This window comes from Myotis daubentonii, chromosome 1, assembly GCF_963259705.1.
Source record: "Myotis daubentonii chromosome 1, mMyoDau2.1, whole genome shotgun sequence".
Taxonomy (NCBI): domain Eukaryota; kingdom Metazoa; phylum Chordata; class Mammalia; order Chiroptera; family Vespertilionidae; genus Myotis; species Myotis daubentonii.
Genome location: NC_081840.1, coordinates 112437387 through 112461842, shown reverse-complemented (window position 1 = coordinate 112461842; position 24456 = coordinate 112437387). Strand labels below are relative to the sequence as shown.

General features: G+C 41.6%; 1 protein-coding gene across 13 annotated transcripts in view; it reads right to left on the bottom strand.

The window, feature by feature from the left end:
* MYO9A (myosin IXA) overlaps nt 1–24456 on the bottom strand; it is a 483806-nt gene that overhangs the window by 235599 nt on the left and 223751 nt on the right. For all 13 annotated transcript variants that reach the window (XM_059658301.1, XM_059658294.1, XM_059658330.1 and 10 more), the window contains exon 12: nt 12211–12332. In XM_059658301.1, the coding sequence (XP_059514284.1) occupies nt 12211–12332 (122 nt within the window). The remainder of the gene's footprint in view (nt 1–12210; nt 12333–24456) is intronic.

Sequence of the window (24456 nt, the reverse complement as noted above, 5' to 3'; positions counted from 1 at the left end):
GAATACCCATACGACTGTCAGCTGATTTCTCAACAGAAACTTTGCAGGCCAGAAGGGAATGGCAAGAAATATTCAAAGTGATGAATACCAAGAACCTACAACCAAGATTACTTTATCCGGCAAAGCTATCATTCAGAACGGAAGGTCAGATAAATAGCTTCACAGATAAGGAAAAGCTAAAGGAGTTCATCACCACCAAACCAGTATTATATGAAATGCTGAAAGGTATCCTTTAAGAAGAGGAAGAAGAAGAAAAAGGTAAAGATACAAATTATGAACAACAAATATGCAACAAGTGAATCTAAGAATCAAGTGAATAAATAATCTGGTGATCATAATAGAATCAGGGACATAGAAAGGGAATGGACTGACTATTCTTGGGGGGGAAAGGGGTGTGGGAGATGCGGAAAGAGACTGGACAAAAATCGTGCTCCTATGGAAGAGGACAGTGGGTGGGGAGTGAGGGCGGAGGGTGGGGCGGGAACTGGGAGGAGGGTAGTTATGGGTGAAAAAAAGAGGAACAAATGTAATAATCTGAACAATAAAGATTTAATTAAAAAAATAAAAAAGAAAAAGAAAAAAAAAAAAAGAATTGGTTTCCTAATCCATAAAATTAGTACAATGAGGTATCACAATGCAAGTAGGATTTTAAAAACCCAAGTAAAAACATCTAACACTTGCTGGCATCCTCTAGAGATGATATAAACGTTATCTACTTTATGTTGCCAACACTGCCATTTTCCTAGCCACCTAGGTATGCTTTCATATTCAAATACTATCATTTCTTTAAAACATCTGTACCCTAGCTCTTCCTTTCCGTTTCAGAACTCTAAAGCCATTCTAGAATGGATTACAATCTTACAATTTCAAACAGCATCAATAATAGTCTCAGTGATCCTAATCTTGTTTTAAGTCACCAAATCAAGATTCAAAATAAATTTTCCTACAATAGTGCTTTAATCATGTGCCTCCCTACTCAGGAAAATGTATGGATCACCAGGCACATACACGGAATCCAAGCTCCTAAGCCTAGACCAGTGGTCGGCAAAATGTGGTTCGAGAGCCACATGCGGCTCTTTGGCCCCTTGAGTGTGGCTTTTCCACAAAATATCGACTTCTGTGCATGGGCCACAAAGTTTCAGTTGCACTGTACATGCGCACCCACACGTGGTATTTTGTGGGAGAGCCACCCTCAAGGGGCCAAAGAGCCGCATGTGGCTCATGAGCCGCAGTTTGTCGACCACTGGCCTAGACCAACTCCAATCTCTGCAAACTTATGCCTCACTACTCCACAACAGAATGCTTCTCTTCAGGAAAGGTTTATTTATCTTCTAATCCAGAGTAATCAAAATGCTTGTGATTTCTTTTTCTCCTACTTTTAAATGGAAGAAAGAAATATTCAAACAAAGGAGGACAGACATGAGAACAGTTTTTATTTCAAACAAGGAAAGATGGAAAGGAAAGCTCTCCACATATCCCATATTCAAGGAACATTTGTGGATACATACTACATTATCAAGCAAAAGAGCTTGGAACAAAAAAATCAGACATTACTGTTCATTCCAAAGCTCTTCATCTAGTGTTCCCCCAAAGGCTATCTGCAAGGGCAGCTTCAGTGTTTCTATGCATATAGGAAGTAATTCTGAAACTTTCAAAAAAAAAAAAAAAAATACAAACGCCCGGACCCCACTTGCTGTGGTTCTACAGAATTGAAGCTAGGTGGTGCCACATTAGTATTTTTTTTTTACAAGTGCTCTTATGAGCAGGCAAGATTGACAACAGGCTGTCCTAAATGAATGCTCTGATCTTAACTTCAGTTTGTTAAATCGGTGATTCTGATTCAAGAAGTCTAGGGTGAAAGTCTGAGATTCTGCATTTTTAATAAGCTTCAATATGCTGCCAGTGCTGCTGTCAGCAGATCACACTTTCAGTACTATAGGAAAGACTAATAACACTCCTAGCATCCTATTCCTACCTAACTTTGTTTACACTATTCCTCCTCTCTAGATTCAACACTGCATGAATCCCTTATAATCTAATTTAAAAAACTTGCCCAATGTAAAATAGCCATTAAATAGTGAGAAAAAATTAAAAAAGACTTCTGACTTCAAACCCAGGCTCCTAAAGCACTACAAATACACTGAATGAAGAAGGAACACTGCTAAAGATATAGTTCATGTTATATATTCACTACATAACAAAATATTTTTAGAGTAAACTACTTAGTCTAAATGATTTCCAAAATGGTTCCTCCTACATCTGACTAACTTTATTTTCAACCACGCCTTAAAGATACATGGCAGAGGAAAAATATTTTATGCCTTTGCAACTTCTGGGATATTAAAGCATAAAGACAAAGGTAATAACAGCAATATAAATTGAGGTTTGTTAAAAATTTTTATGGAGGACTGAATATAGAAATATAATTGAAGGGACAACTATCAAGAGGTTATTCAGTTATAGCCTACATACAATACTCTTACAGATGATACAAAATAATTATGAAGCAACTGCTAATCAGCCTAATAATTAGAAAGTTCTTTAATATACTGAGTCAAAATCTGTCTCCCTGTAATTTCTGGTCATGACTTAACCTCACAAGCTTTTGGGCAACAGCAAAGAGGTGACATTCTCCTCATTGGGCAATATTTATATTTATGTGGTTACACATGTCCAGGGTAACATAGTCTTTGTATAAAAGATGTGCACTCAATAAAATTTTGCTTAAAGAATGACAGGACAGACAAGACTCCTTTGCTCTACAATTATATATCAACTATCTCAACTGCTGTTCATAACCACATTAAGATATATATAGCAGATGCCCTGGCCGGTGTGGCTTAGTTGGTCGAGTGTGGTTCTGTGCATCAATAGACTGCCAGTCCGATTCCTGGTCAGGGCACATGCCCAGGTTGTGGACTCAATCCCCAGTAGGGGGTGTGCAGGAAGCAGCCGATCAATGATCTTCTCTCATCATTGATATTTCTATCTCTCTCCCTCTCCCTTCCTTTCTGAAATCAATAAAAATATAAAATTTTTTTAAATACCAGGAAGGTTTAAATCTTCAGTCCACCATTTACTACCTATATGACCTGTTTCTCAAATTGCTTAAAGTTTTTGGTTCTTTGTATTACCATAAAAAATGCTTATGATTTCAATATCAACCATAATGGTTGTCAACAATTAATATCATAACTAGCTATGGGATTCCAAGATGGTGGCCTGGAGGATGGCAGTGAGGGGGAGAGTGTGAGTGGCTGAGGGTGCGAAAGGGAAGAGTATGGACATGTGGTGTGTGTGTGTGTGTGTGTGTGTGTGTGTGTGTGTGTGTGTGTGTCTGAGGAAGGGACAGCTAGATCTCGCAGGACCTTTGGGGGCTGGCAGATCAGGCTCGCCTAGCCAGGCAGCCTCTGTTAGTGCAGTAATCTCTCCTGGAGCACCAACTCTGCCCCAGAAGCTGAGCCATCTTGAAGGGGAGAGATGTGGTGCCTGGGAGCCTAGCCTCACCTCCACCCAGGATGCCCTCAGATACCACCCAGGAACCTACAGCCACACCAGCCAGGGAACTGCTGCCTCAGCTGCAAACCCACGAACACCCAGACTTTAGCCTCCCCAGCTGAGGGCTACTGTGAGTTCTGGAGCATGCTCCCCTCCTGCCAGCCAGATGCTTTAGCCCCGGGAACCGCACCAAGCCAGCAGCCATGTGAAAAGAGCCACCATCCGGGAACAAGCATGGAGCAAGCAGCCACTGCCCGTAACTCCACGAGGAGCAGCCAGCACCCACGACTGCCTGAGGAGCAGGCCTCATCCCATGACCACGAGAGGAGCAGCTGCCACTTGTGACCATGTGACCCGCCACCAGGACCTCCGCTGCAATCACAAGCCCTGTGTGATTTGACCCCTAGATCCTTCAGTGAGAGCAAAAATGGGAGAGAGAAGAACCCCCAAAGGGAAGAAAAGAGGAACTGCCAAAGGAACTAAATGAAAGTGACAATGCAATATGTCAGAAGAAGAATTCAGAATAAGGGTCATAGAGTTCATAAACCAGATGGATGAGAAAATCAATAAACCTATGTAAGAATCAAGAAGAAATAAAGAGTGATAATACCTATGCTAAAAAAAACCACTATGGAAGCTTTCAACAGACTAGGAGAAGCATAGGACCAAATTAGCGAATTAGAAGAAAGGGATGCAAAACACACCCAATCTGAACTGCAATTGGAGAAAAAAAATCAAAAGAGAGAAAGAGAACCTGAGGGAGCTTTGGGGCAACATGAAATGAAGCAATATATGTATAATAGGGGTGCCAGAATGACAAGAGGAGGAGCAAGGATTAAAAACCTATTTGAAGAAATAATGACAGAAAACTTCCCTGATTTGGGGAAGAAAAAAGTCACACAAACACAGAGTCCCAAACAAGATAAACCCAAAAAGACCCACACCAAGACATGTTGTAATTACAACGGCAAACATTCAGGACAAAGAGAGAATCTTAACAGCTACAAGAGAGAGACAGAAAGTCACATACAAGAGATCTCCCAGTAGATTATCAAATGATTTCTCAAAAGAAACACATCAGGCCAGAAAGGAATGGAAGAAAGTATACAAAGTGATGCAAAAAAAAGGGACTGAATCCAAGAATACTTTATCCAGCAAGGCTATCATTCAAAACGGAAGGGGAAATCAGGAGCTTCACAGACTAAGACAGGATAAGGGAGTTTATCACTACCAAGCCAGCAATGCAAGAAATGTTAAAGGGCCTTGGCTGGTTTGGCTCAATGGATAGAGCGTCAGCCTGCGGACTCAAGGGTCCTGGGATCAATTCCGGTCAAGGGCATGTACCTTGGTTGCGAGCATATCCCCAGTGGGGAGTGTGCAGGAGGTGGCTGATTGATGTTTCTCTCTCATCGATGTTTCTAACTCTCTATCCCTCTCCCTTCCTCTCTGTAAAAAATCAATAAAATATATTTTTAAAAAAACAAACAAGAAAGAAATGTTAAAGGGACTGTTGTAAAAAGAAGGAATTAAAGGGGGTGGTGGTTTGAGGAGGAACACAGGGAAAAAAATAAAAACTGCTGCAAACAAGTACCTATCTATATACCAGTATATAAAAGCCAAAGAGACCAAATGACCAGTCACTATGATGCGCACTGACCACCAGAGGGCAGATGCTCAACACAGGAGATGCCCCCTGGAGGTCAGTGCACTCCCACAGTGGGAGCACAGCTTAGCGAACTTAACGAGCAGCAATGGTGGCAGGAACAACATGGGCTCCTCTCCGGCCACCTGCCACTTGGCACACTATTACATCCCCCAAGGGGTCCCAGATTGCAAGAGGGCACAGGTATGGCTGAGGGACCTCACTGGTGCACGAATCTGTGCACCGGGCCTCTAGTCAGTAATAACTTTAAACATAAATGAACTAAAAGCTGCAATCAAAAGACATCAAGTGGCTGAATGGATAAGAAAACATGACCTATATATTTTCTGTCTACAAAAGACCCACCTCAGAACAAGGGACTCACACAGACTGAAAGTGAAGGGATGGAAAAATATCCTTCAGGCAAATGGAAATGAAAAAAAAGCTGGGTAGCAATACTTATATGTGACAAAATAGACCTCAAAGTGAAGGCCATAACAAGAGATAAAGAAGGCCACTTCATAATACTAACAGGGTCAATACAACCAGAGGATATAACTCTGCTAAACATATATGCACCCAATGCAGCAGCACCCAAATACGTAAAAATTCTTCTGGAAGATAACAAAGGGAGAGATCGACAGCAATACGATCATAGTAGGGGACTTTAATACTCCACTGATATCACTGGATAAATACTCTAGACAAAAAAACAGCAAAGAAACAGCTATCCTAAATGACTCACTAGTTCAGAAGGACTTCGTTGACATCTTCAGAACACTTCACCCCAAAGCTACAGAATATACATTCTTCTTAAGTGCACATGGGGCATTTTCAAAGATAGATCACATATTGGAACACAGGCAAAGTCTCTCTAAATTCAAGAAGACTGAAATCATATCAAGCATCTTCTAAGACCACAATGGCATAATATTAGAAATCAACTACAATGAAAACAATCAAAAAAATTCAAACACTTGGAGGCTGAGTAACATGATATTAAAAAATGACTAGGTTACCAAAGAGATCAAAGAAGAAATTAAAAACGTTCTGGAAATGAATGACAATGAAAACACAACAAAACCAAAATTTATGGGACACAGTGAAAGCAGTCCTGAGAGGGAAGTTCGTAGCATTACAGGCCTAATTCAAAAAACAAGAAAAAAATAATAATAAATTATCTAACCCTGCAACTTTTAAAGAATTAGAAAGAGAGCAACAAGAACAGCCCAGAATAAGCAGAAGGAAGGAAATAATAAAGATCAGAGCAGAAATAAATGACAGAGTCCAAAAAAAGAAAAAACAATACAAAAGATCAATGAAACCAAGAGCTGGTTCTTTGAAAGGATAAACAAGATTGATGAACCCTAACCGGTTTGACTCAGTGGATAGAGCGTCAGCCTGCAGGCTCAAGGGTCCCAGGTTCGATTCCGGTCAAGGGCATGTACCTTGGTTGCTGGCACATCCCCAGTAGGGAGTGTGCAGGAGGCAGCTGATCGATGTTTCTTCTCGCATCGATGTTTCTAACTCTCTATCTGTCTCCCTTCCTCTCTGTATAAAATCAATAAAATATATTTTTTTAAAAAAAAGATTGATGAACCCCTAGCCAGGCTCAACAAGAAGTAAAGAGAGAGGATCCAAATAAACAAAATCAGAAATAAAAGGGGAAAAATAACAACAGATCCCACAGAAATACAATGGATTGTAAAAAAATACTATGAACAACTCTATTCCAACAAACCAAACAACCTAGAGGAAATGGACATATTCCTAGAAAAATACAACTTTCCAAAGCTCAATCAAGAAGAATAAAAAAATCTCAACAGACCGATAAATAAGTAGGAAATTGAAGCAGTCATCAAAAAGCTTCCAGCAAACAACAGCCGAGGGCCAAACAGCTTCACAGGAGAGTTTCAGCAAATATTTTAAGAAGAACTAAAATCTATCCTTCTCAGACTATTCCAAAAACTTCAAGAGGAAGGCACACTTCCAAGCTCTTTCTATGAAGTCAGCATTACCCTAATCCCAAAACCAGATAAAGACACAACAAAGAGAATTACACACCAATATCCCTGATGAACAATAGATGCTAAAATCCTCAACAAAATTCTAGCAAATCAGATCCAGCATTACATTAGAAAGATCATACACCATGACCAAGTGGGGTTTATTCCAGGGATGCAAGGCTGGTACAATATCCGTAAATCAATAAACTTGATACATCACATAAACAAATTGAAAAACAAAAATCACATAATCCTATTAATTGATGCAGAAAAGGCATTTGACAAAATCCAACACCCTTTCCTGATAAAAACTCTCAGCAAAGTGGGAATAGAGAGATCATACCTCAACATAATAAAAGCACTATATGAAAAACTTAGAGCCAACATCATACTCAATGGGCAAAAACTAAAACCATTTCCCCTAAGAACAGGAACAAGAAAAGGATGCCCACTCTCACCACTCCTGTTCGACATAGTACTGGAACTGCTAGCCATAGTGATAAGACAAGAAGAAGAAATAAAAGGCATCCAAATTGGAAAAAAAGAAGTAAAACTATCCTTATTTGCAGATGACATGATACTAAGCATAGAAAACCCCTAAGACTCCATCAAAAAACTACTAGACCTAATAAATGAATTTGGCAAACACAAAATGGATAAAGGACTTAAACGTAAGACAGGAAACCATAAAAATCTTAGAAAAAGGCACTGGCAGCAAAATAGCAGACATATGACGTAGCAATATCTTTACTGTTAGAGCTCCCAGAGCAATGGAAACAAAGGAGAAAATAAACAAATGGGACTACATCAAAATAAAAGTATTCTGGCACAGCAAAAGAAACCATCAACAAAGCAACAAAAGAGCCCCACTACATAGGAGAACATAATTACCAATGTTATCTCCGATAAGGTTTTAATCTCCAAAATTTATAGGGAACTCATACAACTTAACAAAAGGAAGATAAACAATCCAATCAAAAAATGGGCAAAGGATCTAAATAGACACCTTTCAGAAGAGGACCTACAGAAGGCCTAGAGACATATGAAAACATGCTCAATGTCACTAATCATCTAAGAGATGCAAATCAAAACAACAATGCGGTACCATCTCACACCTGTCAGACTGGCTATCATCAACAAATCAACAAACAACAAGTGCTATTGAGGATGCAGAGAAAAAGGAACCCTTGTGCACTGCTGGTGGGAATGCAGACCGGTACAGCCACTGTGGAGAACAGTAAGGCATTTCCTCAAAAAATTAAAAATGGAATTTCCATTTAATCCAGTAATCCCACTTCTAGGAATATATCCCAAGAAAACAGAAACACCAATCAGAAAGGATATATGCACCCCTCTGTTCATAGCGGCACAATATACAATAGCTAAGATTTAGAAACAGCCTAAGTGCCCATCAGCAGATGAGTGAATTAGAAAACTTTGGTACATCTACACCAGCCGTGGGCAAACTACGGCCTGCGGGCCGGATCCGGCCCGTTTGAAATGAATAAAACTAAAAAAGAAAAAAGACCGTACCCTTTTATGTAATAATGTTTACTTTGAATTTATATTAGTTCACACAAACACTCCATCCATGCTTTTGTTCCGGCCCTCCGGTCCAGTTTAAGAACCCATTGTGGCCCTCGAGTCAAAAAGTTTGCCCACCCCTGATCTACACAATGGAATACTATGATGCTATAAAAAAGAAGGAATTCTTACCATTTGCAATAGAATGGATGGAACTGGAGAACATTATGGTAAGCGAAATAAGCCAGTAAGAGAAAGATAAATATCACATGATCTCACTCATTTGTGGAATATAATGAACAACATAAACTGATGAACAAAAATACAACCGGAGTCATAGAAGCATTGAACAGACTATCCAACCTCTGAGGGAAGGCAGGGGGTTAGGGGGTAAGAGATCAACCAAAGGACTTGTATGCATGCATATGAGCAAAACCAATAGATGCAGACATGGGGGGAGGTGGGTGAGGGCATTTGCTGGGGGTAGGGGTGGCCGGGGAAAGGTCAATGGGGGAAAAAGGAGACTTAGGTAATACATTAAACAATAAAGAATTTAAATTTAAAAAAGTAAATAAAGATGAAAAACAAACAAAAAAACTACCTATGGCTGTGGCCAGTGTCCCTTAGTTGGTTGGAGCATCATGATTCCCAGTCAAGGTACATACAGGGGAAGGAAAGGGGGAGAAAGGGGGGCACATGGGAGTCAACCAATTGCTGTTTCTCTCTGGCTTCAATCTCTCTCTCTCTCTCTCTCTCTCTCTCTCTCTCTCTCTCTCTCTCTCTCTCTCTCTCATCATTAAAAACGTATCCTTGGATGAGAATTAAAAAACTACTTATGAAGCTTTCAAAAGAAAATATACCAGCGGTAAAGGTACACAAGCAGAGTTAAGAACCACTACCTTACAATTATGAGAGTAGAGGCCCGGTGCACAAAAATTTGTGCACTCGGGGGGGGGGGTTCCCTCAGCCCGGCCTGTGCCCTCTCCCAGTCTGGGACCCCTCGGGAGATAACGATCTGCTGGCTTAGGCCTGTTCCCGGGTGGCAGAGGGCAGGCCCAATCCCTAGGTGCAGCCCCTGGTCGGGCTCAGAGCAGGGCCGATTGGGGAGTTGGGGCACCGCCCCATGTCATGCACAGAGCAGGGAGGATCAGGAGGTTGCGATGCCACCCTCAGTCACGCTCAGGGTAGGGCCAATCAGGGGGTTGGGGCGCTGCCCCCTGTCACTCACAGAGCAGGGTCGATCAGGGGGTTAGGGCGCTGCCCCCTGTCACGCACAGAGCAGGGCCCATCAGGGGTTTGGGGAGCTCCCCCCTGTCACCCACAGAGCAGGGCCAATCAGGGGGTTGGGGCACCGCCACTCTCACACTCAGGGCAGGGCCGAAGGGGAGGTTATGGCTCTACCCCATCACACACAGAGCAGGACCCGTTGTGGGGGGCTGGGGGGGGGGGTTGGGGCACCGCACCCTGTCACACACAGAGCAGGGCCCATCAGGGGGTTGGGGCACTGCACCCTGTGACACACAGAGCCGCAGAGCGATCAGGGGGTTGGGGAGTTCCCCCCTATCAGGCACAGAGCAGGGCTGATCAGGGGGTTGGGGCGCCTTCCCCTGTCCCGAACAGAGCAGGGTGGATAGGGAGGTTGTGGCCCCGCCCCCTGTCACACACAGAGCCGCAGGACGATCAGGGGGTTCAGGGGGTTTGGGCACTGCCCCCTGTCACACTGATGCCGGTGCCGGGAGGCCTTGCGGCTCCGCTGATCCCGGTGCTGGGAGGCATATTACCTTTTACTATATAGCATAGAGGCCTGGTGCACGGGTGGGGGCCGGCTGGTTTGCCCTGAAGGGTGTTCTGGATCAGTGTGGGGGTCCCCACTGGGGTGCCTGGCCAGCCTGGGTGAGGGGATGATGGCTGTTTGCAGCTGGTCACACACCCTTCAGGGTGGGGGTCCCCACTGGGCTGCCTGGCCAGCCTGGGTGAGGGGATGATGGCTGTTTGCAGCTGGTCACACACCCTTCAGGGTGGGGGTCCCCACTGGGGTGCCTGGCCAGTCTGGGTGGGGGACTGAGGGCTGTTTTCAGGCTGGCGGGTGACTGAAGTTCCCAACTGCTCCTTTTTTTCTTTTCTCTTTTTTTATTCTGGGACAGTTTTAGCTCTGAGGCTCCAGCTCTGAGGCCTCTGCTGCTGAAAGCAGGTATCTGGTTTGTTTGGGTTCTATAATCGAAACTCTGTATCAACTCCAGCTCTGATATCCCGGCGGGCTGAAAGCAGGTTTCTGGGGTATTGTTTAGCCTCTATATTTGTAACTATGTTTCAAACTGCAAATTCAGAGGCCGGCAAGGCAGGCGGGGAACGTTGGAGTCCTCCGTCACTGAAGCAAGCAAGCCTCATGTTAGTTTCAAGCTGCCTGGCTGCTGGCCACCATCTTGGCTGGCAGTTAATTTGCATATCGTCCTGATTAGCCAATGGGAAGGGTAGCGGTCGTACGCCAATTACCATGTTTCTCTTTTATTAGATAGGATAATATATGTTTCAGGGCATATGGGCAAAACAAAAAACTTTTACACAACTGTGGCCATAAAATTATAATATTTTTTTTAATATTTTTGTAATAACTACATTTTAATCCTTTTAGATTGATGTAAATAGTCTAGTAATACAGAGGTTAGCTGTAACTGTCTGCAGTCTCCTTTTCAATATATTTTTCATTCTGCCACATTTACTCTGTATTTCTATACAGCCATTCTTTGTGTTTATGGCTTATCAATAGGTTGACATATAACTTACTATACAAACCAGGTATTCTGAGGGTAAAAGTAGGTACCTTTAATAACTAAACTAGACAACAGTCATAAACTTTAGACTGTCCACACAAACATGATATATGAACATACTACCTATAATAAATCCCCAATATTTTATATCCTAGTTTAATGGGTATAATATTAAGCTAGGTACCAGGTGATCTAATTTAATTTCCAAATATTTTACTTAAAAAAAAAATCCACATTCTCCATCACTTCAGTTTCTCCAATTCTAAATCTGCCATCTCTTAGCATAATTTAACTATAAATAATACTTTATAGAGCACTGAGAATGCTCTGGAGGATGCCATGTGAAGCTTTATTTCTGAAGCTTATAGATAAGTTTAGTATACTGAACAGTATTAACAAAGGACGGTAAATATTTGGCATATATTGCCACTTACCACCTGCACAGTTGTGGCAGTATCACTAATCTATCATAATACATTTTCTACTAAACATGAAAACAGCAAACACATCTCACATATATAACTTGATTCAAGAAGAGAGAAACACACAACAAAATAAATTCCAACAAATTTACAATTAACGTAACTCTGCAGAAGAAAAATGGAAAAACATATTTAAATGAGTTCTATAATAGTGAAGTCCATACAATTTTCCTAGACACACACACACACACACACACAATGCATTTGATAATGTAAGAAGAAAGATTAGGACTTATGCATGAAAAGCCCAAATGGCCTATGACAAAATGGAAAAGAATTATACTCACTTGCTTTCTTCATCTAAAAGATGGAGCAGTCCTGTTGGTTTCTTGCTAATAAGATTTATGCAACAGGTGTTATCTATATAATCTATATTGTGCCAGCTGATACCTTCAGCTCTGTATTCCTCCTAGGATACAACAAATTAACAATTTATTCATCTTGCAGAAAGTAATAGGTATATGATAATAAGGACTGAAAAACTTTTCACAGGCTTAAAAAAGAATAGTCTAAAGTTTCCTCTTTTAATCAGGAAGACACATGACAAAAGGTGTAATTTCAATTTTATAAAATCTTGATACAGTATGTGTCTATTTCCTTTAAAAAGTACATGCAACCAAATTTTTTTGTTAAATCCTACTTGTGATACATTCAGATCAAAATTTAGGGTTAAATTTGTTTTAGACATCCTATTTGATGATTACACTAAGGAAAAATATAAAATAGAGAATCCTAATTTCTCCCATGTGACTATGAATCATCAACAATGAATTTAATAAAACAATGTCTGGGCAAAGTGGAAAACCATTACCTCCAGTGATCACCAATATAAATTATATAGAATTCAAATATACTTGCCTTTAACAAAATAAAACCCTTAGTATATTTTCCAAAACAACAAGGTTTCACATTCCAACACTTAAAACCTCAAACCTCAGGCCTTGAGCAACTATTCAAATACCTCTGACAAAAAAAAAAAAAAAAAAAAAAGGGGGAGAACCAAGATGGCGGCGATATAGGCAGAGGCATCCCAGGTCGTGTCCCGGAGCAAATGGAATGAGCAGCTGAAACTAGTAACACCCACACCGAATTGGCGAAATTGCTCAGCTGGTGAGAGGGTTTGCAGCCGGGAAGAGCAGAACTCCCCTGGAAAGGTAAAAAAAAACACCAGGGATTTGGGCAGGAAAGTTTGCCAGACCTCTGAGCCCAGAGAGTCGGAGGGAGACTGCGTGGCAGACAGCCGCGTCCCCTGGGACAGGCACAGCCCCTGACGGGGGAAAGGAGAACCGCGGGATTCCTGGCGCCGCCAGGGAAATTGAGAGCTGGGTTCTGTAACCGCGGAGGACTGAGCCTAAAGGGGGCAGCCTGAAGAGCTGACCTGACCATACAGTCCCGGTAAGAGAAGAAGCTTACAGAAACCAAGCCTTCCCCGTTTCCGCGGCCAGCGATTGTTTGTCTGTTTTCACTGAATCCTGTTCATGGGACATTTCGGATACAGACACTCACCTGTGCTGAAGAGAGGGAGAGTGTGCAGAGGAGTGGAATCTGGGGAGAGACTGGGGAGAGAGGGGGAGCCGGGAGAGGTGGCAGCGAATTGAGTGCTGAGACACCCCTGAGCCCAAGACTGGGACAGCCATTCTCTCCAGAGAGTGAGGCTCCTCCCCCGGCCCCCAGGCAAGGAGCACAGCCACACCCAGATTCCACCCTGTACGAGATCAAGGATTAAAATAACTTTATCAGTCCCTGGGAGTTAACAGGGTCTGGCGTATAGAGGGATTTTCAATCCCAGCAACAACATAGCACCGGTAACTAACTATTACGCAGTCAGCTCTGGGCAGTGAACTTCCACTGGAAAGAGAGGCCCTATAGCCCCAGAGGCCAACCCCAGAACAATGCCACCAAGAGGCTGACCCACAAACTGACTCTTTGCTAAACACAAAATAAGGCAGTCTGGGAAATAAATGCGACCTGCTTTAAAATAAGGACTGTGGTTCACAACACAGAGGAACAGTATATCGCAGGGAAACTCAACACTCTCCTGAATACCTGGAAGGTCTAAAGCGAGCCACACTGAAGAATAGAAGAACTGAAGGACCTTCACTACTGCATTTTTTTTTCTTTTTTCACTTTTTAACTAAGAAATCAATTTTTTTTAATTTATTTTTCTGTTCTTTTTTTTTTTCTTTTTCCATCACCTGATTTTACCCTTTTAATTACTACCTTCTTATTTTTTAACCAGTATTATTACTGCTACCATTTTACCATTTTTTAAAGTGCCATTTTATTTTCTCTTTATTTTATTTTGGGATTAGTGTTCTCCATTCTATTTTCATTGTTATATTATTGGTTGTTTCTAGTTTGCATTCATATCCAGGGAGCTGTTGCTGGAATTTGTTGGGATTAATGGCTGTTCTATAGGAGTATTCTCCTCATATAAAAAGTCTCTTCCCCTCTTCCACTTCATTCTCTCTTTTCGCTCTTTTTTTTTTTTTTTCTTTTCTTTTCTCGCTTTTATTTTCCCCCCTCCTTTTTCCCGATTTCATTTTTGCAATCCTTTTTTTGGTCCCTACTTTTCTTTTCTTTTTTTTCTTTTATCTTTTTCTCTTCCTTCTTCCTTATCCCCTAATTCTCTTAATTCAGGTGGTCACCTTTATTTGGAGTTATTAATATCGTGAATATATTTGTGTATAGTGCCTGGTACGTGGTGCCTTGTTGTATTGTATTTTGTGCCTTTAAATCAATGCAGCAGATCCAAGCAACAGCAACCTCCTGAGCACCACATCCTCTGCTGAGGAACAACAGCTGTACGTGAAACCTCGCCCCACCAGCCAGAAGAGCCACCACAGCTGTGAACAGCACCCACCAGAGGAGCTGCTGCCAACTGAAGAGCTGCAGCTACCGCAACCGCCCGAAGAGCAACCACAGACCAAGGAGTCACTGCCACCCAGGGAGCAACCACTGAACGACTCAACATCTAGATATGTCAGTGAGATCAAACATGGGTAGACAAAGAAACCCCCAAAGGAAAGAGAAGGAGGACTCTCCAGAAAAGCAGCTAAGTAATACAGAGGCATGCAACATGACAGATAAAGAATTCAGAATAAGGGTCCTAGAGTGCATAAACCGGATGGAGGAAAAAATCGACAACCTCTTCAAGAAGCAAGAAGAAACAGATGAAAAAATCGATAACATATGGAAGAAGCTAGAAGAAACAGATGAAAAAATCGATAACATATGGAAGAAGCTAGAAGAAACAGATGAAAAAATCAACAACTTAAGTAAGACCCAAGAAGAAATGAAGAGTGATATAGCTGCAATGAAAAACTCCATTGAAAGTATCAACAGTAGACTAGGAGAAGCGGAGGACCGAATTAGTGAATTAGAAGACAAGGAAGCAAAACACACCCAAAATGTACTGCAATTGGAGAAAAAAATTAAAAGACAGGAGGAGAGCCTAAGGGAGCTTTGGGACAACATGAAACGAAACAACATACGAATAATAGGAGTACCAGAACAACAGAAGGATGAACAAGGATTAGAAAACCTACTTGAAGAAATAATATCAGAAAACTTTCCTGAGGTGGGGAAGAAAAAAGTCACACAAGCCCAGAGAGTCCCAAACAAGGTGAACCCGAAAAGACCCACACCAAGACACATCATAATCACCATGGAAAATGTTCAGGACAAAGAGAGAATCTTACAGGCTGCAAGAGAGAGACGGAAAGTTACATACAAGGGATCTCCCATTAGACTGTCAAATGACTTCTCAACAGAAACACATCAGGCCAGAAAAGAATGGACTGAAATTTACAAAGTGATGCAAAGCAAAGGACTGAATCCAAGAATACTCTATCCAGCAAGGCTATCATTCAAACTTGAAGGGGAAATAAGAAGCTTCACAGACAAAAAAAGGCTAAGGGAGTTTGTCACCACCAAGCCAGCAATGCAAGGAATGCTAAAGGGACTGGTATAAAAAGAAGAAATAAAAAGCTCAGAAAGAAAACAGCCACACACACACACAAAAAGAAATGGCTACAAACAAGTACCTTTCAATAATAACTTTAAACGTAAACGGACTAAATGCCCCAACCAAAAGACATCGAGTGGCTGAATGGATAAAAAAACATGACCCATACATCTGCTGTCTACAAGAAACCCACCTCATTAGAAGGGACTCACACAGACTGAAAGTGAAAGGATGGAAAAATATCTTTCAGGCAAATGGAAAGGAAAAGAAAGCTGGGGTAGCAATACTTATATCGGACAAAATAGACCTCAAAGTGAAGGCCTTAACAAGAGATAAGGAAGGCCACTTCATAATACTAAAGGGATCAATACAACAAGAAGATATAACCCTGGTAAACATATATGCACCCAATGTAGGAGCACCCAAATTCATAAGAAAAACTCCTGGAAGATATCAAAGGAGAGATCGACAACAATACAATCATAGTAGGGGACTTTAATACACCATTGACAGCACTGGATAAGTCCTATAGACAAACAATCAGCAAAGACACAGCAATCCTAAATGACTCACTAGATCAGATGGGCTTAATAGACATCTTCAGAACACTTCACCCCAAAGCCAGGGAATATATGTTCTTCTCACGTGCTCATGGTACATCTTCAAAAATAGACCACATATTGGGTCACAAGCAAAGTATCCCCAAATTCAAGAAGATTGAAATCATAAAAAGCATCTTCGCAGACCACGATGGCATAATACTAGAAATAAACTACAATAAAAACAACCCAAAATACTCAAACACCTGGAAGCTGAATAGCATGTTATTAAATATTGATTGGGTTACCAATGAGATCAAAGAAGAAATTAAAAACATCCTGGAAACTAATGACAATGAAAACACAACAATCCAAAACCTATGGGACACAATGAAAGCAGTCCTGAGAGGGAAGTTTATAGCTCTACAGGCCTATCTCAAAAAACAAGAAAAAATGGTAGTAAATCATCTAACTCTACAACTCAAAGAATTAGAAAGAGAGCAACAAGAAAACCCCAGAGTGAGCAGAAGGAAGGAGATAATAAAGATTAGAGCAGAAATAAATGACATAGAGACCAAAAAAACAATACAGAAAATCAATGAAACCAAGAGCTGGTTCTTTGAAAGGATAAACAAGATTGACAAACCTCTAGCCAGACTCACCAAGAAGCAGAGAGAGAGGACCCAAATAAATAAAATCAGAAACGATAGAGGCGAAATAACAACAGACCCCACAGAAATACAAATGATTGTTAAAAAATACTATGGACAGCTCTACTCCAACAAACTAGACAACATGGAGGAAATGGACAAATTCCTAGAAAAATACAACACTCCAAAACTCAATCAGGAAGAATCTAAAAATCTCAACAGGCCAATAACTATGGAAGAAATTGAAGCAGTCATCAAAAAGCTTCCATCAAACAAAAGCCCAGGACCAGACGGCTTCACAGGGGAGTTTTACCAAACATTCAAGGAAGAACTAAAACCTATCCTCCTCAGACTACTACAAAAAATTCAAGAGGAAGGAACACTTCCAAGCTCATTCTATGAAGCCAGCATCACCCTAATACCAAAACCAGGTAAAGACAACACAATGAAAGAGAATTACAGGCCAATATCCCTCATGAACATAGATGCCAAAATCCTCAACAAAATCTTAGCAAATCGGATCCAGCAGTACATCAGAAAGATCATACACCATGACCAAGTAGGATTTATCCCAGGGATGCAAGGATGGTACAATATCCGCAAATCAATAAACGTGATACATCACATAAACAAATTGAAAGAAAAAAACCACATGGTCATATCAATTGATGCAGAAAAAGCATTTGACAAAATTCAACACCCATTTTTGATAAAAACTCTCAGCAAGGTGGGAGTAGAAGGATCATACCTCAACATAATAAAAGCCATATATGACAGGCCCACAGCCAACATCATACTCAATGGACAAAAACTCACACCATTTCCCCTAAGAACAGGAACAAGACAGGGATGCCCCCTCTCACCACTCCTGTTCAACATAGTACTGGAAGTGTTAGCCATTGCAATTCGGCAAGAAGAAGAAATAAAAGGCATCCAAATTGGAAAAGAGGAAGTAAAACTGTCCTTATTTGCAGACGACATGATATTATACATACAAAACCCTAGAGATTCCATCAAAAAGCTACTAGACTTACTACATGAATTTGGCAATGTAGCAGGATACAAAATTAACCCCAAGAAATCTGAGGCATTTCTATACACCAATAGTGAACTTTCAGAAAGAGAGATTATAAAAACAATCCCGTTTACCATTGCACCAAAAAAATTAAGCTACCTAGGAATAAACTTAACTAAAGAGGTAAAAGACCTCTACTCAGAAAACTACAGGACGTTGAAAAAAGATATAGAGGAAGACATAAACAGATGGAAGAACATACCGTGTTCATGGATTGGTAGAATCAACATCATTAAAATGTCCATACTACCCAAAGCAATCTATAAATTCAACGCACTTCCCATTAAAATACCAACGGCATACTTCAGAGATCTAGAACGAACTCTCCAAAAATTCATCTGGAATAAAAAAAGACCCCGAATAGCTGCAGCAATCCTGAAAAAGAACAAAGTAGGTGGGATCTCAATACCAGATATCAAGTTGTATTACAAAGCCACTGTTCTCAAAACTGCCTGGTACTGGCACAAGAATAGGCATATAGATCAATGGAATAGAATAGAGAGCCCAGAAATCGGCCCGAACCAATATGCTCAATTAATATTTGACAAAGGAGGCAAGAACATACAATGGAGCCAAGATAGTCTCTTCAATAAATGGTGCTGGGAAAATTGGACAGATATATGCAAGAAAATGAAACTAGACCACCAACTTACACCATACACAAAAATAAACTCAAAATGGATAAAGGACTTAAATGTATGACGGGAAACCATAAAAATTCTAGAAGAATCCAAAGGCAACAAAATCTCAGACATATGCCGAAGCAATTTCTTCACTGATACAGCTCCTAGGGCACTTGAAACTAAAGAAAAAATGAACAAATGGGACTACATCAAAATAAAAAGCTTCTGCACAGCAAAAGAAACCATCAACAAAACAACGAGAAAACCCACTGTGTGGGAAAACATATTTGCCAATGACATATCTGATAAGGGCCTAATCTCCAAAATTTATAGGGAACTCATACAACTTAACAAAAGAAAGATAAACAATCCAATCAAAAAATGGGCAAAGGACCTAAATAGACACCTTTCAAAAGAGGACATCCAGAAAGCCTAGAGACATATGAAAACATGCTCAAAGTCACTAATCATCCGAGAGATGCAAATCAAAACAGCAATGAGGTACCATCTCACACCTGTCAGACTGGCTATCATCAACAAATCAACAAACGACAAGTGCTGGAGAGGATGTGGAGAAAAAGGAACACTTGTGCACTGCTGGTGGGAATGCAGACTGGTGCAGCCACTATGGAAGACAGTATGGAGTTTCCTTAAAAAACTGAAAATGGAACTCCCATTTGACCCTGTGATCCCACTTCTAGGAATATATCCCAAGAAACCAGAAACACCAATCAGAAAGGATATATGCACCCCTATGTTCATAGCAGCACAATTCACCATAGCTAAGATCTGGAAACAGCCTAAGTGCCCATCAGTAGATGAATGGATTAGAAAACTGTGGTACATCTACATGATGGAATACTATGCTGCTGTAAAAAGGAAGGAACTCTTACCATTTGCAACGGCATGGATGGAACTGGAGAGCATTATGCTAAGTGAAATAAGCCAGTCAATAAAGGAAAAATACCACATGATCTCACTCATTCATGGACAATAGAGACCATTATAAACTTTTGAACAATAATAGATACAGAGGCAGAGCTGCCTCAAACAGATTGTCAAACTGCAGCGGGAAGGCCGGGGAGGGTTGGGGGGCAGGAGGTAGGCGGGTAAGAGATCAACTAAAGGACTTGTATGCATGCATATAAGCATAACCAATGGACATAAGACACTGGGGGATAGGGGAGGCTAGGGGACTGTCTAGGGCGGGGGGATAAAATGGATACATATGTAATACCCTTTGTAATACTTTAAGCAATAAAAAAAAAAAAAAAACCACCCCACATTCCTTACTAATATTTCTCTGTACTGAAAAACTATTATTTTACCCATCAGTGAGATGCTTTTACTTTTTGACTATTTTCCAGAAAGATGCCCCTGAGAATCTAAGAAGATATGTTTCTATATTGCAGGGATATCTAGGCACCAAGAAAATACTATGTTCACATGATGGTTTTAGTATTCACTGAAAATACTTGTTTACTTCTCTGTAAATATGGTGATTTTATAATTTCATGACTTTCTGTATTATCATCATCCCACAAAGAAAAATGACCCTAATATACAGGAGGCAACCAATTGATGATAGTTATTCTAACTGGGAAAGCAAAAATGTTTAATTCTTTCCTTTTAATTAAAAATTTCTCAAGTAAGACTTCCAGTCAAAACAGCAGAGTAGGTATATGCAGTGCTCTCACCTCCTCCCACACCCCCATCAAAATTACAACTAAACTATGGAATGACCATCATTGAGAACCGCCTGAAGACTAGCTGAACAGAAGTTCTAAAACTAAAAATATACAGAAGAAGCCACATCAAGACCAGTAGAAGGGGTGGAGATGCAAAACGGGCGGGTCCCACACCCATGTGTGGCAGTTAAAAATCAGGAAGGATAACTCAGCTGCAGAGGTCCCTCCTGAGTAGTGAGGGGTTCCAGCCCCATACCAGGCTCCCCAGCCTAGGGTTCCAATGCCAGGAAGAGAAATCCCATAACCTGTGGCTGTGAAAACCATTGCATTCCTCTAAAAGGGCCTGTGCACAGATTTACTCACTGACTCACTTGCTCTCGAGTAGCAATACTGGGGGGGGTGGGGGGGGTGGGAGGGGCAGCAACTCAAAAAGCACCAGGGACATACAGGAAGGAACTGAACAGTCTGGCTTCAAAGCAAGGGCTAGAGGAGCAGCTTTCTCTCAGGCAAAAGCACTGGCAGATGCCACTGTTCCTTTGTTGAGCCACCTCCACCTAGCCTAGAGGTAAAGGCCAGTGCCAAGTCTGAGTATCCATCAACCTGGCTAATGCCCTGCCTGTTGATCTCTGAGATGCCACCCCACACAACTTGTGGGCCAACTCAAGCCACTTTTCCATTTAAATAGCCTGTCTCAGCTAGCGCTGGGGAACTTTCCTAAATCTCTCAAAGGTTCACAAACCCCTAACAAGCACTGGCTGGCCTCAGAGTACCCCATTCTTCTTGTTAAGCAAGGCCCAAGCCCAGCACTAGTGCCAGCCAGCCTTAGATGGCAGCTTAGATTCTCCCAGGCACCTTCAAGCCAAACACAAGTAGCAACCATTTGCAGATCACTTCGTAGCCCATACCATGTGGCCCAAGAATAGCATAGGCAGTGGCTGACCTTGGCCTGCACCAGAGACCATCCCAAGAGGCCCCAGAATCTACATCCCCAGTGACTAACTTCAGACCACAACAGACCACCCAATCTCCTCTACAAATGACTTGCCAAAGGGCAAACTCAGCAGGCACTAGAGCCCCACTAACATAAATCTTGCTCCATGGGGTCAACCCCTGCACACAGCATCTCTGATGTAATCATGACCATTCCTCGTAGCCATTCAGCCTGCGGGTAAATCCCTCCCACTGAAGTGCCAACAGCAATCAAGACTCAACTACAATAGAAGGACACACAAAACCCACACAAGGGAGCACCTAACTCATGTGACCTGGGAGACTGTGCCACTGGACCTCACAAGACACCTACTACGTAAGGCTACTCTATCAAGCCTGGAAACATGAAACATATACCTAATACATATAAACAAACACAGGGAGGCAGCCAAAATGAGGAGACAAAGAAACATGTCACTAATGGAAGAACAGGAGGAAACTAAAGAAAACTAAACTAAATGGAGACAAATAATCTACCAGATGCAGAGTTTGAAACACTGGTTATAAGAATGTTCAATGAATGTAGGGGAAGAGTAGATGAACTCAGTAAGAACTTTAACAAAGAGTTAAGAAACATAAAAATTGGAAACAAAACATAAAAAAGAACCAGTTAAAAATGAAGAATACAATCACTAAAAGTAAAAAATAAATTAGATGAAATCAACAGTAAATTTGATGAAGCAGATGACAGAATCAGCTATTTGGAAAGTAGGGTAACAAAAAACACCCAATCAAAACAGCAAAAAGAAAAAAGAATTTTTTAAATGAGGATAGCTTAAGGGACCTCTGGAACAACCTCAAGTGTACCAACATTCATTCGCATCATGGGGGTGTTAGAAGGAGAAGAGAGAGAGCAAAGAAATGACAACTTATTTGAAGAAATAATGATGGAAAACTTCCCTAACCTGGCAAAGGAAATAGATACAAGTGCAGGAAGTCCAGAGTCCCAAAAAAGATGAAACCAAACAGACTCACACTAACATACATCAGAATGTATGTTATGCCAAAGGTTAGAGATGAAAATAGAATCTTAAAAGCAGAAAGAACCCAGTTTGGCTCAGTGGATAGAGTGTAGCCTTGCAGATTGAAGAGTTCCAGTTCTATTCTAGTCAAGGGCACGTACCTCGATTGCAGGTTCTATCTGTGGCTCTGGTTTGAGCACGTGCAGGAAGCAACCAATGGATGTGGCTCTCTCACATCGATGTTTCTCTCTATATCTCTCTCTCTCATCCCTTCCACTCTCTCTAAAAATCAATGGAAAAATATCCTCAGGTGAGGATTAACAAAAAATATAATTAACTGATTAAAATTAATGGGTAAATATCCTCTGGTAAGGATTAACAATAAATAAATAAGTAAATAGCAAGAAAAAGCCACTTAGTGACCTACAAAGGGAGCTCCCATAGATTGTCAGCTAATTTCTCAACAAAAACTTTGAAGCCAGAAGGAATTAGCATAAAACATTCACTGTGAGGAAAAGGAAGAACCTGCAACGAAGATTCCTCTATCCAGTAAGGCTATCATATAGAATTGAAGGACAAATAAAGAGCTTCCCAGATAAGAAATAGTTAAAGAAGTTCATCACTACCGAATCAGTTTTTACAAAAAATAAGATAAAAAAATATAAATAATAAAATAGCAATAACTGCATACCTATTAATTACTTTACAGTTTTTTAGAGAGAAGGGGAAGAGAGAGAGAGAGAGAGAGAGAGAGAGAGAGAGAGAGAGAGAGAGAGAAACACTGATGTGAGGGAGAAATAATGATTGGTTGCCTCTCATACATTCTCTAACCCCGGACCAGACCCAAAACCTAGGTACTAGTATATGCCCTGCCCGGGAAAGGAAACCTCAAGCTTTCGAGGGGGTGCTGGAAGCTTTCACTGGTATGGGACAACACTCCAACCATCTGAGCCACACTAGCCAGGTCTATCAATAATTACTTTAAATGTTAATGGATTAATGGTCCAATCAATAGCCATAGGATGGCCAAATGGATAAAAATATAAGACCCAAACATATGCTGTCTACGGGAGTGCCACTTCAGGTCAAAAGACAAACAAAAATTGAAAATAAAGAGGTAGAAAAAAATATTTCATGCAAATGGAAACAAATAAAAAGTTGGGGTAGCATTATTTATAACAAACAGACACTTAAACAAAGGCTATTACAATAGACAAAGAAGGACCCAGCAATTCTACTTCTGGGTATTTATCCTAAGAAAGCTAAAACACAAACTCAAAAAGACATTTGCATCCCTATGTTCACTGCAGCATTATTTACAACTAGGGGCCCGGTGCACGAAATTCGTGCACTGGGTGTGTGTGGGGGGAGTGTCCCTCAGCCCAGCCTGCCCCCTCTCACATACTGGGAGCCCTCAGGCGTTGACCCCCATCACCCTCCAATCGCAGGATCGGCCCCTTGCCCAGGCCTGACGCCTCTGGCTGAGGCGTCCGGCTCGGGCAGCGGGGACCCGCAGCTGCAGCGGCCCCGCGATCCTGGGCTCCGCTTTAGGCCCAGGCAAGGGACCCCTAGCTCCCGGGACTGCCAGCTTCGACCGTGCCCAGCTCCCATCGCTGGCTCCACCCCTACTTCCTGCTATCACTGGCCAGGGCGGCAAAGGCACCTGATTCTCTGATCATGGCTGGGGGGCAGGGCAAAGGCGGCCCCAGGGCCGCCTTTGCCCTGCCCCCCAGCTCTTAGCTCCCCCCTGGGTTTCCGATCACTGTCAGTGGCAGGGGGCTTCTTCCTGCTTTCCCTTTCGCCTCCCTGCATTGTGCCTACGTATGCAAATTAACCGCCATCTTGTTGGCAGTTAACTGCCAATCTTAGTTGTCAGTTAACTGCCAATCTTAGTTGGCAGTTAATTTGCATATAGCCCTGATTAGCCAATGAAAAGGGTAGCTCGTACGCCAATTACCATTTTTCTCTTTTATTAGTGTTGATAGCCAAGATAGGGAAGCAACCTAGGTACCCACTGACAGACAAATCGATAAAGAAGA